The sequence below is a fragment of the Pygoscelis adeliae genome, unplaced genomic scaffold (assembly GCF_000699105.1).
Source record: "Pygoscelis adeliae isolate BGI_AS28 unplaced genomic scaffold, ASM69910v1 Scaffold280, whole genome shotgun sequence".
NCBI classification, from domain to species: domain Eukaryota; kingdom Metazoa; phylum Chordata; class Aves; order Sphenisciformes; family Spheniscidae; genus Pygoscelis; species Pygoscelis adeliae.
In genome coordinates this window covers 486,711-502,762 of record NW_008823944.1, presented here as the reverse complement: position 1 = coordinate 502,762, position 16,052 = coordinate 486,711, and the positions used below count along the sequence as shown (strand labels likewise).

The following is a 16,052-nucleotide window of genomic DNA, read 5'->3' as shown; positions in this document are numbered from 1 at the left end:
ATGCTAAAAAGAAAAGATTGAGGGTCAACTCAAAGGAAAATCGGGGGGGGGGGGACGACGACGACAACGACACAGGGATGGACACACACACCACCAAAGAAGAATTAAACTAGGAAGCATATAGTTATATGTAATGAAAGAAACCTGTGCACAAGCAGATTAATAGACCTGTAAAAGTTTCTCCCAGGTAGACAGAAAGAGAAAAAACTAGAAGTAATCGAGAACAACTGAAAACTGGAAGACAAATTTCCACTTTCTCGCTATTTGGTGAAGAATACAAAGCATAACATCTTTCCTACAAAATATTAAGGCAAAAATTCTCCATGGTCCAGCACCTGAGCAGTCTGTATGACCACGCCATAGATGCACATACAGACAAGCATTCAAAGAACAATTTAATCAACATTATAAAGGCCAGCCAAACATTTAATCCTAAATTTTCAAAATTCTGACTACAGACATACTGACAGAATAAAAAAAGAGGGGAAACAGGTGCACATGTGAACACTCCTCAGTGTTTTCCAGAGTTGAAAGGAGACAGTATAAAGCAAGGAATGACCAAAGTTCTCTGGTTTTGGCATGCTTAGATTTTATCCTTATTCCATGTATTTTTTCATTTCAATTTTTTGAAGTTTGGCAATATAGGAAAAGGAGGAAAAGCAATGTAATCATTTTTGGGTTTTTCTAATCTCCTTTACTCCTGAATTGTTAAATAAACTGGGGAAAAAAAAAAAAATCAGTCGAGCAGTTATTCTGTTCTTATTTCCCTTCCCCTGCTCTTCTATCTCCGTGTTTTTACTGCAGAGCATGTAAAGTGAAAGTCTACATGTAAAAACAATTTTACATTAAAAAATCTATATTTAATAAAATATTATTAAAAGCAGCACATACTGAAAGAAACAGGAATCCTGAGCATTCAGTTCTGGTACTATATATGTTAGTCTTGCATGCAAAAACCACCATGCTTCAGGTTAAAGGAGATGATAGTATTATTACTTATTCGTGTAATAATAATAAATACTAAGAGTCAATGTCAAGAGAGAACTTCCTTTAGGAAGTCTTTTAGGTGGTACTTTCTGATTCATACTGCTATCAATTTTGAGTTATACGCTGGCAGTGTTGATCCCGCCCTATGGGAATCTTTTCAATTTATTAGGAATTCTGAAGATCACATTAGAAAAACAATAAAAAGTCAAAACATATAGCTATATCTTATTAACATGAAAATACTTAAGGCAGCTTGTCTGGCATGCGTATCTTCTCTCAAATTTTATCTTTGCTTTGCAGTTCACATAAGGGAACGTTATGTGACTAGGAACATGAAAAAATTACTTACTCTTACGAAAATCCCTTACTGAAAGAATCAATTATTCCTAAAAAAGCCACACCTGAAGCATGGTATACTTCCACTTAATTATATATTTTTCTGAATGTGTACACGAACCATCAAAAAAGCTGTCACTTCCTTAGCAGTAAACAGCTGCTTTTGTTAGATTACCCCCGCCCTAAAAAAATGCGGATTTCCCTGTTCAAAGATTATAATTAGTAGGCATCATCATTATACTGCTTTGAAGTCTACCATGCAAAAAAATCCTGGCAAGGGTTTTGGCCCTCGTTTTTTATCTTTCACAACCAATTTCACAATACTCTGACAGTTTAAGGAATAATAATAAAAGTCATTCAGGTGTAATATACACCTCTGTTGAGGTATATGGTTGATAGCTAGTCCTTTCTAGCCATGTGAAACAGCGCAGACCTACAGTAAAAATTTCATCTACACAGACCTACTACAGAATTTCACAGTATATTTATATATACAGTAAGCGATGTGTGGATTCCATCAGAAGGACCCATATATTCATTTTACCAACACAACTGCTATCTCCAGATGTTAATTTTATTTATAACGAGAGGCCTTTCTTTATAAGCTAAATGTACATTCACAAAAACAGACAGACATGCACACACCTTTACATATGAATAATTACGTAAAACAGGGTCCTTTGCTGCTTTCAGCTCTGCAAAAATACTGCAGTCATGAATTAAACATCACCTTCCGAAGTTCTCTGTTTTGTGCCTGCTCTGGCAAGGTTTCTGGGAACACCGATTAGAATCTAAATAGCTTTACGTTACCTCCAACCTTAGGCCCACCAGCTGATCCTGGCTTTCTTGCACTGTTTGAAGGATTTCCTGGCTTTTTAGGTGCTGGAACCTTGAAGGCTGAAGCAGCTGATGATGGCCTATTTCCATCCACTGACTCTTCATCATCAAAGCTTTTGTCTAGAAAAGGATACATTAAATAAAAATACAGCTATTAGAATAGATGTATATTTATTGCCTAATCAACTATTCTGCTTCACATTTCATAGAATTTCATAAAATGAATAAATAAAGCCAAATATTTATCACTTTGTCCTCTGTCTCTGACCTAGGAATAAAATGACAACGAGAAATAAACAGCATTTTCTACATGTTAAGTTCTTACAAAATATTATTTTGCCTTCATAATTAACCACTGTAAAACTGAACATAAAAATGAATCCTACACATTCATTCCCACAAAGGGAAAATATCTTAGCAGAGATTGAAAATTTTGCCCATTTCTGAATATTTTCCCCAAAGGAAAGCCCTTTATATAATTTTTATCATTCCAGTCTACCAAAGACAAACGCTTCTCCCTTTTCTTCTTTTACTCATGCATGCATTTTCTGCTACACATCCTCCCACAATGTGTCTAACCAGCACTCCCTGTCTCTTCCACCCAGATTTTTTCAACTTACAATCACAGATCCTCTTGCAGATCAGCCGCCTCATTCCTCTGATAGCTCTTCAATCCCCTCACCCTAGGACGGACCCAGCACCTCACATGGCCACACGCAGTAAATTCTCAATACTAATCAAAGATTCTATCAAAAACTGCTCGCAAACACCCTAGATCCACCACTGAGATTTGTGCCGGCATCTTTCTCTCCCTTCCCCGCACTAGGTGCCGCACAACCAATGAGCTGCAAGGTGACATCATCTTCTGGGAGCCACCGCCAGAGGAAAAGGTGAAAATTCTCCATGCAAATAAATTCATTCCCACACATGGTATTTGCCACTATTCCAATCCTTCATTAAAAAAATCAGACAGACAGACAGTACTCTGGGGTTTGCACTTCTCTTTCCTGTAATTTCAGGTTTGTGTATTTTTAATCAAGAAAGAAATTCACCTCTAATGACTAAATAAAATAGCCTCATACAAAATATTCAGCCTTCAAAGAAAAACCCCAACATATTCCAACAGTAGAACGTAATGGTTTCTCAATCCACTTAGGGAAGAAGGATTTATCTATAAGCTTGAGCACGGAAAACATATCAGCCTATGGTTCCTGTAATAAATAAAATGGGCGAGGCTGAGAGACAGCTGCACTACAGTAATGGAAGACCAATTTAGCATATTACCTGCTGTAAAACCTGCCATTTCTAAAAAAAATAAAATTAATTGCAAAGCTTTGTCATCTCTGGAACGGTGACTATTTACCCTTTGCTTATTCAGAACTTGCTCCCAGTGAAATGTCAACTATATTTAATAATATAGCCTCCCAAAGGAAGGCAGCTTTCATTAAAAGGGTGAAGCAAGGTTTTGTCCAACAGCATTTACAGCACCATCAAACGCTGGAACACCCCTCGTTTAACATGTCCGAGATCACTGCTGCTATGGTTAGTACATTTTTCTAGCATTAGCAAAAAGCTGCGTGTTGCACTAACAAATCTTCATGATTAAAGAAGAAACATCCAGACGTTTCTTGTGGTGGTTTGTATCTCGACAATTTTCACTAACATTATTTCGTTCTTTCCTACAAACACTGATTTTTAAGAGAATCTTGCTAAGAATAATCGTGTTTGGATATGTAAACTCTCAGAATCGGGGAAAAGGCATCAGCCTCCCCCCCCACTATCCTGTGTGTTGCCATGGAAACAGCACTCCCACTCAGCATACAGGCTGAGGCAGAACACATTTTGATTCCTGATGCTTTTACTCTTAGTATTTTAAATAGAACCAGACATCAAGATTTTTGAGCAGGGAAAACCACTAATCCAAATGCCAGATTAAGTGCAATGAACTAAAGACTGTAACAGAAGCGTAAATAGTAACGGTTCATATCTAGGATACCTGCAACATTACAGGTAATTTTAAAATAGCATTAAGAAATATCTTGCAGATCTTTAAACAGCATGAAAAGATCAACACTGCAACATGAATATGCTATTATAAAAACTGATTAAAAGTGAAAAACATGCTTTTCAAATAAAAATGTTTTTGTTGCTGCATTTTTTTTTGTTTAATAATGAAACAGGCTAGACTTTCATGTTACTATCCAACAGCAATACAATGCAGGATTGATACACAAATATTGCGCAAGAAGCCTTTGGGGGAAAAAAAAAAGTTATTTGCAGCACTATTTTAAAAATAGTAGTGAGCATTTTGCTCATTTATGCAAAAACTCCTAATCAAGGAAAACCTAAACAAGCTCAAACAACAGTATACTTCAGGAACCAAAGGCTCAGATAAATTAATTTTATTCTTACCAAGCTATTCATTATGGAGTATTGACGATGGAGAACTGTAGAAGTTACTGCTCAATCCCAAAATAGAATTTCAGAAAAATGCAGACCCAAACATTCCCAGCTACTGGCACACTGTGTAAATTATAGGATGATATATTAAACAACTGTTTTGGTAACACGGTCAAATTGCTTTGCCTAGTTAGAGAATATTTTTTTCATACATTTAAAACATTGTTAACAGTGGATTAAAAACCTACACTATGAAATATTTTCATGCAGTTTCTTAGTCCACAAAAAACCCTAGCTTTTAAAATACATTCTTCTTATTTTAAAATGTGTAAGTATTTTTGAGAAACATAGAACTGATCTTAAGTACTGATACGTGGGCGTTCTTAACTGGACTTTCCATGATTTATGTTAAAATAAGTTAAAAATTAAAGTACAGTCACTAGAAGTGTTCCAAAATTACAGCACAGTACCATAAACGTATAAAATTAACAGGTGAAAAGGATCTTTTTTAATTCTTTTAAGGCTAAAGTGATAACGCAGTTGAATTTCTTCTGTTGTGGGGTTGTTTGTTTTTAAATAAACATGAGCAGGAAAATTTTGTACCGTCTTTACAGAAACCAGAGGTTTTCTCCACCCTTTTGGGCTTTTACACTTTTATTTCCCCAGGCTCTATTAACAACGTAACCCCAATTGATCTTTAGGGACATTCCATTTTCAGAAAGATGCTTAACAGTATTCATGAAGATCTGAAACCCAGAGCCTGTATTTATAGCAGTTAATGAAACAAAAGCATCGTATTTGCTTCCAGTATGATCTGCTTTCCATGTGCTCTTACTCACGCGCAACAATACGCTTGTTTGTATCTCTTATAAAAGCACTTCCATATACGTCAGCATACAGAACCGCAGCTCAAGGTATAACCGTTACTCCACAGGGTATAATCAAGGTGCAGTTCTGCTCAAGCCAGCTGAGCCAAACTTGTTTACTACGTGCCTTTGGCTAGCCAATGGACCAGGGCTGGAGCTCCTGACTGCCAACATGCAGAGTGTGACGACAGTTGTACTGTCAGTATCAAACTGTGACTGTAATGGTAGTTCCATGCAGTCTGCAAACAAAATTAATTTCTACAACAGAAGTCAGAAAAGCCCAAATAGAATTGATATTTCAAAACAAATCTATCTGAAGGATGCAAACACTTTTTCATTCTCGAATGGCTAGATAATTTTCATTCTAGGTAATTCTGAAGGCCAAACAACGCTTTCAGTGTATCAAACTTTACATATGCAAATACACCTGACAGCTGAGAAAGCTCTATCTAAACAGCATTTTACAACAAAGCTCTAAGCTACTAAAAACAGGAATAAAAAGCTGTATGAATTGCTAGCAATGTACAGAACGTCTTAAACAAAAAACACAATTGATGGAAGACACTGAACCTCAGTTAAATCTCATAAGATTGTTCTTGTACTCGGTATCTTCATTTTACATCACAATGGGTAAGAAGAGTTTTGGAGGTAAGCACACCCCACAGCAAAGAGCTTGGAATCTAGTATTGCCGAAAGCTCTAAGAAACCGGACGAGCAGCAAAAAAAAAAAAAAAAAAAGAAAACTCAAGAAAAGGGTGTTCTTATATTCAGAAAGCTAGAAACACAAAATTCAACTTCCGAGCATTAGAAGTTTTCTCTTCCAATAGAAGAAGGAGATCTGTACCGCAGAGGAGTGTTCTGCAGGTACCATGCAGCAAGTGAATCGGTATCAATGAACTGGTGTACGTTTCTACAAAACGTTTCAGAGGAGTCAAAAGAATGGTTCCAGTAAAAAAGCCACCAATCCAACCTGTATGACACATCAGACCCTAGAGTTTACCACACTTTCAAAACTTGGGGTTTAGCAAAGTTATTCTAAGATTAAATACAGATGCAGCTGTTCAATTAGAAACACAGACCAAAATTCTGAACCATCACAAAGGTTTAAATATTAAATTCTATGCCATTTGCACTAAAAATAACTAAAAGATAATGTGATATCTTTGTGCCTTGTGGCATTACTATTGGGGGCCAGATTACAAATATGTAGTATCCGTCTTTTAAAGTATTCAGAGATATCAAAGAATAAGCATTTACAATCAAACTTGATACTCAAAGAACATTCTGGTACTCCCAATGCTAAAAACTTCTAAGCAACCTATTTACTGCAATTTGGCTATAAAGCAATAAGGGTAATTACAGATGTATTCCGGGACAAAGGAGACTCTAGGACTTTTCATATCTAGAGAGAAAAGGAATTTTTAAAGAAAATTAAATTAAAATGTATTTATTGTTACTGCAACTCAAGCTTTTGCCTTAGCTGGTCTTAAGATTCACAGAATTAATGTGATGTTTAATATTTAACATTTTGTAAGTCACAGTCAAAAACAGAAGAAAGAAATATATTATCTTCTACACGGCTGTAGAAATAGAAGATATATATTCTACTCATGCTACTCAGAAGCAGCCACTCAGAAGTTAACTGATCCTAAAGCAGATCCCCAGGTAACACCACCGGGGGGATGGATCCCCTGCAGTAACACTGAACTAAAGCTGTCCATAAAGGCAAATCTCAATACTGTATCAGCATCGAGATCTTACATATCTAACTACGTATCTGCTACTAGGGTTGTAAATACCAACTTGCAGTATTTACAGTAGATCGACGACAGTCGAACCAGAGAACATAGTATCTTTAATAAAATTGCTTTTAAACTTTGACTTTTGTTAAAAACGTGCCCTTCCTATATCCATTTTCTTTTCAAGTATTGCTAACAGATACTAAATGTTTTTGAACTACTGCTAACAGTTCCTCTTTCACACAGCAAACTGTTTATAATGATATGATTGTAAATTCGTGCCCAAGCAAAACAATGACAAGGAGATAAACTCCTTACATTTCCCAAGTCACTCCCACATCCTGCGCCTACCAAGACACCGACTGCCAGTCTCCCTTCAGTGATTTACAAACATAGACTGCATCAATTACTTGGAACATCTGGGACTGTGTTGTTAGCTCAATTCCAGCTGAAGCGGTGCAGCCTACAACAATTTCTGTCAAGCATGAAAATGAAGCTGCAAGCACTACAGATGCATCAGGTTGGTTGATCCTTCTAATCCATACTTCAAGCCAATGCCCCACATCATTTAGGGAGCACTTTATCCCTTACACATTGGGCATTCCATACAGCCCGAATCTGTTTGTCCTGACACAAAGGACAGGATTCATTTGCCTAAGCACAGCCATCTAAAACCAGTTTAGACAGTCCTAGGTATCCTGTCTGGCCGCCAGGTGACATTCTAGAAGGGCACAGATCTCTTGCAGGTCTCGTGTCACACTTCTTTGCTCCGTGTGGCTAGTGTGGATACTGCAAGGCACCTCAAGTGGCGTTAGATGCCTATGTCTAGGCAGCTGAATCACACCCAAGATGCTTTAGATCTACCGTAAAGGCATAATTCCTGGGCATTGTCCCTGTGCCAAAGCAGGTAGAGGGATCTTGAACCATTAGGACACAAATTCTCATTCAAAAACAAAAATCCGCTTCCCACAATGATGGAGCATGGTTCTTCAGAAGACGACGGAGTGTAGTGACAGAAGTAACATGAGGCACTTACTGATGGGTTTAACTTTACTTCATGGTACCTCCTGTTTCTCTTTGCATTCCCGAAGGAGGCAACTGTACCTATGATTCAGTGCTGGCAAACGGTTCTCATGTTCTGTGCAACATATTCTGATGCTCATCAGCAAAAGCTAAAACTCGTACCAAAAGAGACTCCTTTTTCCACTGTAACCTCAAGGGGGTGGGGGGATAAAAAATACCAATGACAAAAGTAGCTAAATAATACAACTTGGTTCAAAAAAACCCCAAGGTAGTAAAGCCAATTGTGAAGCCAAACATATTCCTTCACATGCTAGTTTTTCAGGCAGTTCCAGTGGACTAGTGCCTTTAAAAAAAGAATAAAAAAGGCAGCAAGCACAAGGAGCAGCAGTCAGCGACAGGAATGAGGCAAATATTTATCGGTTAAATTTATGCTGTTGATCCAATCTCAAATTCTGATAAAGTTCCCCTAACTTTTCAACAAGCAAAGCAGAGTACAGCTCTCCTACATTCCATTGATCAGCTACAGCACATTCACAGTGTGTTACAGAGGCTCGCACCAGATGTGCCTTTTTCTTGTTGTTCTGTTTTTTTTTTTAAACATTAATCTAAATGAATAGGGCAAAAGAGAAGAAGGGAAAACTGCAAAGAAGAGACTTTAGAAAAGAAATATTTAGGAGTGGCAATGGCACTTGTCACAATAATTAGCCACATTTCTTACAGGCTTATTCTAATGATACTAATAATTTATCCCATCTTCCTCAATAGCTTCATGAAGGAATATGTTCAGAAAAGATTAATTCAGAAAAAATATAACATATTCCAGTAGTATTTTCCTGACCTCAAAGAAAAGCTAGTCTTACAGTTCATCTTACTACTGTCTGGCTGAAAGACAAGATTTAAATACAGGTTTCAAACAAAGCTGCAACAAGCCAGAATACACAATTGAGCTATTTTTGCTCCCAAGCAAAGCTTCATCCCAATTTCTAGTTCTGGAATATCTCCTTTAAACTTAAGTTATTTTCTCATTTTTACCTATTAAAGTTGAAGACAGTTTCTGCAAATCTTGCTATATTTTTTACCTTTGCAGTATCTGTAAAATTATTTCCACAGTCCAGTTAAATTTGTTAAAATAAATAAAACATTCCTTTAATCAGTTTTAAATTCTTGCAATTGGACTTTCCTTTGTTATACTTTTCCCAAATGCTACTCAAAGCAACTGAGTCAATAGGTTGACTCAGTAGCTGTAACACAGAAACTGATGGGAATACTCCTGTTTTAGCACAAAGTAAGATATGCTACCTCAGCATGGGTGTTTTGCTCTCCTATGAAATGTTAGAAGCTGAGAAGGGCAGTAACTTCTGAAGCAATCAAGATTGCTATCTATCCAGACACTGATTAAAATGAAATTAGGTAGTTCACTTAAAATAGTAATAACCCCAAAAAAATTAAAGGCTTGAAGAGAATTTTTACTTGATGCCTGATAAATCTGTGAGCCACAAAAGAGACTCATCATTTGTATCAGAAGTTATGGTTTATTTAACTGTTGTAGCCTGTCCGAATTCAGACCTCATTTTTGGCTTAACACTTCACTCTGATGCTTAAGTTGCCCACTAAAAAAGCTATCACTTCAAATATTTTCTTGAAGTATAAACCCTGCTATTCACCTTTAAAATATTCTGTAACTCAACAGCTAGTCTTTGCTCAGTAGGCCTGGTTTCATTACTGTCTTCATTACTAGGCTCCAGAAGTCATTTCATTCCTTTCTTCACAAATTTTCTTTGCTTGTACATCAAGCATCTACTTGATGTAGATACAGTACCAGTATTTTCTTCAGTGAATCTAATAACCTATTTTAAAACCAATACATTTAATATGAAAACATGTTATATTTAGAATCCATTATCCATAAATTACAATAATATGACTAGCATCATCGATGTATTTAAGGACCATGATTTTAGTATCTGTAGCTAAGTCAATCAAACAACTGATATCCATTGAGGAAGAAACCGTTCGTGGCATTTCCAAAACGTAATTCATTTACACAGAAACATTTAAAGAGTTTAATGATTTGATTTCTCAAACTATCAATTACATCACAGCAAAGGTAAGAGAGGCAAACATAAGGACCATGTCCATTTACCTTTAACATACATCACATGTATGTGTGATAGCAAAGGGCCATGTATTATGTATCATATAATATCAATAAGAAGGTTTACAAACAGTGAGCTTAAATTGTGATTTACTATTAGAGGCTGACAGTGACAAATTTACTTCTATCATCAGAGAAATTATTTCAGTAGCAAACACTTGCATTACTTTTTAGTGTGGCAAATTTCTGTGTGTTAAACTCAATCTGTACATTGAAAACGTAAAACAGCAAGGCAGATTTTACAAATAAAACACAGGTCCTAGAGGCAGAAAGTGTAATATGAACACACAGCAGATAATTTAGAAAAATAGGTGTCTCTACATTTTTACTTTAAATCCCTGTAGTTCAGGAATTAGAAAATAATATTAATCTCTGACACAAAAATGTGCACACCACAGCACAAAATAAAAGGGGTTGTTAATGGTCTGAGCTCACTGACCAACCTGTTCTCTACCTCGCATATTCAGAAGTGGAGATCAAGAAATTATGGCAAATTATCTTTAATTTACTCTCAATGCTGCACCTTCACTGTAGGTGACAATACCTGTGGTTTTTAGAGGAGAGACTCTCCTCAAACTGGACTTCTTACAAGAAGCTAAAAAACTCACATCAGATCTGGAAGATCTGAAGTGTCTGGTATATAGCTAGGCAGCTTTAGTAGCTGCCATTTCTCCTCTTCTTTTGTGAGGACATCATCCAATCCCAAAATAATACATACTGACTGCTTCCCTCAGTGTTTCTAAGTAGTTTGCAAAAATCAACTCAGCACCGCAAAGATATTTTAGACAAAAACAATCTACACAGAAATGCTTTTGACCTTTAAGTTCAATAGCAAACCTCGTATCGTGTAAGTTGTTTGACCAAAGGACTTTTATCAGGTCAACACACAAAACAATCCATAATGATAAAAGGATATTTCGTCAAATATAACTCTACTCCTGTTAATTGTTTAGGTGACCACAGAACATCATGGAGCTCTTGACATTTGATGAAAGCAAAAATATCCAAGTTGAAGAAAGTAAGTTTCTTCTGCAGGCTGTTAAGAGCTTTGTTCTACATCTTCATTGCTTCTCCTCACCTTTCCTCAGGCTCCAAATACCCATAATTTTGAGGGCTTTCTTAGTTGAACAGACGAATTTGCACATCAAATAAACACATGTGAAGCTGTACCAGAGAAACTTTAAACCAGTAACCATGAAATGGTTATTTGCTTTTTTCAAAATGCACCTTTTTTAAAAAGAAGAAAAAAACTGTAATATCCAGACTATTAGCAATAGTCTGGAATAATCAAAGACATTTCAAAACAAGGATATAAACTGAAACACCAAAGGATTTTTTTTTTTTTTCTTATGTAACTTGTTCTTAAAAACAAATGGAAACAGACTCCAAAAGCAACCAACACTCTTGGATGCCAGATTAAACGTATCTGGAAGTCTTTTTAGTGGACTGGCATTTCACATTTAATGAAAACAACCACCACCATCACCACCCACAAGCTCCCCAGAACTGAACACCAAAAATTCCCTGACACTTTAAAAATGTCATTTAGAAACAGGAAGACAAAACTTCCTTGTAGTTATTCTAGAATATTTAAAAAAAAAAAACCAAGTGCAGTTATCACTCTAGAATCTATGCTGGTTTTAAGAAAATAACTGTGTTTGTCATACGTCTGCAGCTTTGTTTTTTAAGTAACAAATGCTCCAGGTTGCATACTTCTCCTTAAATGATTTTTTTTATTCACATCAATGTTGAACCTTACTGTATTCATCCATTCTCTAAGTAGAAACTGTGCCTTTTCATATAGCCCTTGGCTTGTTTACACATTCCCTCCCTCTCCCACTCAGTTGTTTCACTGTCCTACTGTTCTTTTACTGCTATTAGCAACGGTACGTGCACTTTATAGACAAAACACTACTCAGAATCTATGTTAATCACTGGGAGTAGCATATGACCTTACCGTGAAAAGAAGCTTTGCACTGGTTTGGTTCAGAACAGCAATCAAATTCCAACTCACAGTATCTGTCCTTCCTTTCTCAGACACAGTGAGTAAAGCCATTTCTCAATCCAATGTGCCCACCAACTGCTAATAACGGACGAAGAGGGGTGCAGAGCCATTACAGGGAAAGGAGCCAGTGCAGGCGCAGTCAGCATGTTAAAAAAAAACAGGCCCAAAGAAGAACAGAAAAGGGAACAAGCAATGCATTTCTATTCCCCAGAAAAAACTTCTTCTACTATCTGTATTTTTTTTTCCCCAGGAAACAGCTCTGAATGGTACAAAGCACCACAGTTACATCCTGCCCAATTTCTAGGCCAGTGTAGTAATTGCTTTATTATCACCATTCACAGGACTGTTGGTTTAAAAAGCCTCCTCATTCCTACCAGAGGAAAAGAAAATCAGAAATACACATCAGAAATGCATGTGCACTACAATTATATATATATTTTAAATCAAGCTAATGTCTCAAACATCACTATAGTCTCTGTACCTTTAATATTTCCAATCTTTTTTTCAGTCAAAAGTAAAATATTAAAGCTGTACAGCACCCACATTTTACAGAAACTGCTAATCAGATTAAATACTTAGGAAGACAGCCTTCCCTCAGAAGAACACCAGGAAATGGAATATAATTGTTCTCGTGCTCTAGGACCACGCATACATTAATGAAGTATTCTGAAAGAAGACAAAACCCATAATTTGATATGCATATGTAGTAAGATATAATTCCTATTCATAAACCAGTCACATATGTTTTATCATCTGAAATCTGACAAGTGCTTAAAAGTCATGAAACATCATTACATTGTACGCCATTTAAATAAAAATCCACTAATAAATAAAGAAGTAGATTTATCTCATTCATTATACGATTCAAAAGAGCATACTTAGTATATACTAGTCCAACAAATGTGTGCACCAAATATGTCCTCTTACAAAGCTGATTATATGCTTTTAGATAGCCCTCAAATACCTTATGTCTGGTACCGCAATACGTTTAGTACATCTTAAGAAAACCTACGTCTAATCTTCCCTTCATGGCTCCTCATAGTTTTAGGCAGATAATTTTGCCCTTATTCTAATTACCTTGTTTAACTGGGAGCAAGACAGTCCCTTACCCACGAAATAACAAAGTAGCATAGCACAGACTGACAACAAGGTGAGAACGCACTGACGGAAGCCACTGAATTACAAACCCTGAAGAGAATGCACAATGCCATGTGCTGCGCTGCAATTCTGTTAGCGACCTCCTAAACACCCTGATCTGGTTGTCAACAGATAAGGGCAGAAACGTATTACCCTCTCCACAGAACAAGACATCCAGAGCGAGGAATGGTTCCTGACCAGTTTTCCTCAGCAGCCTCAGAACACAGCTTGTAGGTCAAACACAGACCTAAATTCACACAAGTATGTGAAATGCCTTTAAGACTGAGATAGTGCATGCTTTCCCACTGGCGCGCATTCAGTACAGTAGAAGTAACAGTCCAATTGTTTGCTGGGCCACAAACACAGTACTATTTTTTTTTCTCTACAGTCTTCCAACAAAAGATTGGAGAGCTTGAGACAGTTAACATGGGGGCAAACAGAAAATCTGGCTCTTCCCTTTAATCTTTACTTGAGAAATCAGATTAAGATTCAACTGTTAAGCACCACATTTTATTTACAGTTCTGCTTGTGCTCAAGAAAACTGAAAAAAATTCCAAAAGGTTACAATAAACCAGTGTCTTGCATTCAAGATAAAATGTTGAAATTACCACCTCTGTATAACATTTCCAAACATACTCCATGCAATTTTGTAACATATCTAGGCCGATTAAGTGAGCAAACCAAATGAAATAAAAAAAAATCTGTTCTCTGAAGTATCTGCACAACACCTTCCAGAAAATCAGCATAGCCTTACAAATAATAAGTTAAACATACATACTGGCCACAACAAAGTGACATTTTGCTAAGAAAAGACATTTCTCAAAGGCTTCAGTATCACTAACCTCAAACCAGATTGTTTCTTCTATGTTACATATATTAGGAGAATGTACAGGATATTTGCAAAACAGAAGACCATGGCAAAACCTACACTGAATTCTGAAAAAAGATCAGAAAGTTTTCTCAATAGTAACTAAGGTTTTGTTTTCCCTAGCAGTTTCATAACACAACATCAGAAGACTGAATTCCTTGTAAATGTGGTAAGCAGTAGTTTTAAGAGAGACCAACAGCTACATAATCATCCTACACAGTTAATTGTATCTGGCATTACTGCTCAAAGCTCCTACACAGAATGTCAGCTGACTGCCCGAACAGTACTTTGTTCTTAGTGCCTTTGTTAATGATGAATTAAATTATACAGAAGAGAGCTCCACAACCACCCTCACTTTATAAACCTCAACCATTAGAGAACCACAAAAATCCTATGGCTTTGCCTAGAGAATACAGTTATTTCTTAACATGCTACAACTTGCATCCTTAATCTGCGAGTTACCACAATCCATGTTTACACCATGAAGAACTGTGTTGCTTCACAGGAAGTTAACAAAGATGAAGAAAAACATTCCTAGAAAAAAAATCTCAACAAGAAAGAGCTTACTACATGTTCAGTTCTACAAAGACCACGATTTCCCTTGCATCTTGCAGATGACAAACAAAAATACAAACATCAGAGAACTGCCTGAATTTTTTTAAACTATATAGTCCGGCCTTAATTTCACTGTTCTGGTCACACAGACTATCTCTTTCAGTCTCTAACGTATCAAAGAACTAAGTGAAAAACATATATTTCAGGACACCTTAAGAAAAGGTCTCTCTCAGGACTGTTACTACCAAAGTTTTAGCAAATTCAGATAAAAGATTCACCTTAATCTAAGTACGTGATCTTTACAAGACCATCTTCCTTAATGTTATTTAAAACTATATATATAATCATTTGTAAAAACACAGCCGTCCAACTACATTCCTAAACTTGCTGCACGTCAAGTAAACACTTCTCAAGTTTCTCTGAAAATAATAATGCATATATAGAAAGTCATCAAGTTATTAAGCTCAAAGTACCTGTCTGTCACGCAAAACCAAGAGATGTGATAAAGGTAAACCGTATGTCCAGTTTTTAATCAAAACATAGCAATATAGTCTGTATCACTTTACTGACCTACTTTCCATTGGTTTGTGTAACAATACACTGTGCAGTGAAGGAAACGGAGTAACATCCCGTGTCTTTCATAAATACATATTTCTAGCCCTAGAAGCAAGGCACTTTTATGGCTACACTGAATTGCTATAAATTTCTTCACGAAACAGCGCAGATTAACATACGCTTGTTTACAAAGCGGTATAGTAAATTCAGTCTTATCTTACAGAGCTGGCTAACACAAGTAGCACTGAGACAAGAGGGGTAAACAGAATGCCAACATAAAAACGCAGAGTGGAAGCTGCCAGCGTTGTAAATAATTCGGATCACGGACCATCCCAGAAATCCATGCACGGTTAAAATTTAAAAAAAAGACTGGAGCTGCTACGCTCGGTGCCCGAGGCACCCTCCAGCTGCACGCACCACCCCGCAGCGACGGACTCCGGCGGAAGCCAACTACGTCAGGGTAAGATGTCAACCTGCCATACGGGAGACTTAACACACTTAATGCAGTCAAACCTCGCTTTGGGAGGCGGAAGAAGAGGAGCGGAGCCCGGCGGCCCGCCTTCCCCCTCACCGGAGGGCATCGCCCGGC

General features: G+C 36.9%; 1 protein-coding gene across 7 annotated transcripts in view; it reads right to left on the bottom strand.

Moving 5' to 3' along the window:
- CLASP2 (cytoplasmic linker associated protein 2) overlaps positions 1–16,052 on the bottom strand; it is a 151,934-nt gene that overhangs the window by 90,199 nt on the left and 45,683 nt on the right. For all 7 annotated transcript variants that reach the window (XM_009320963.1, XM_009320939.1, XM_009320946.1 and 4 more), the window contains exon 8: positions 2,134–2,280. In XM_009320963.1, the coding sequence (XP_009319238.1) occupies positions 2,134–2,280 (147 nt within the window). The remainder of the gene's footprint in view (positions 1–2,133; positions 2,281–16,052) is intronic.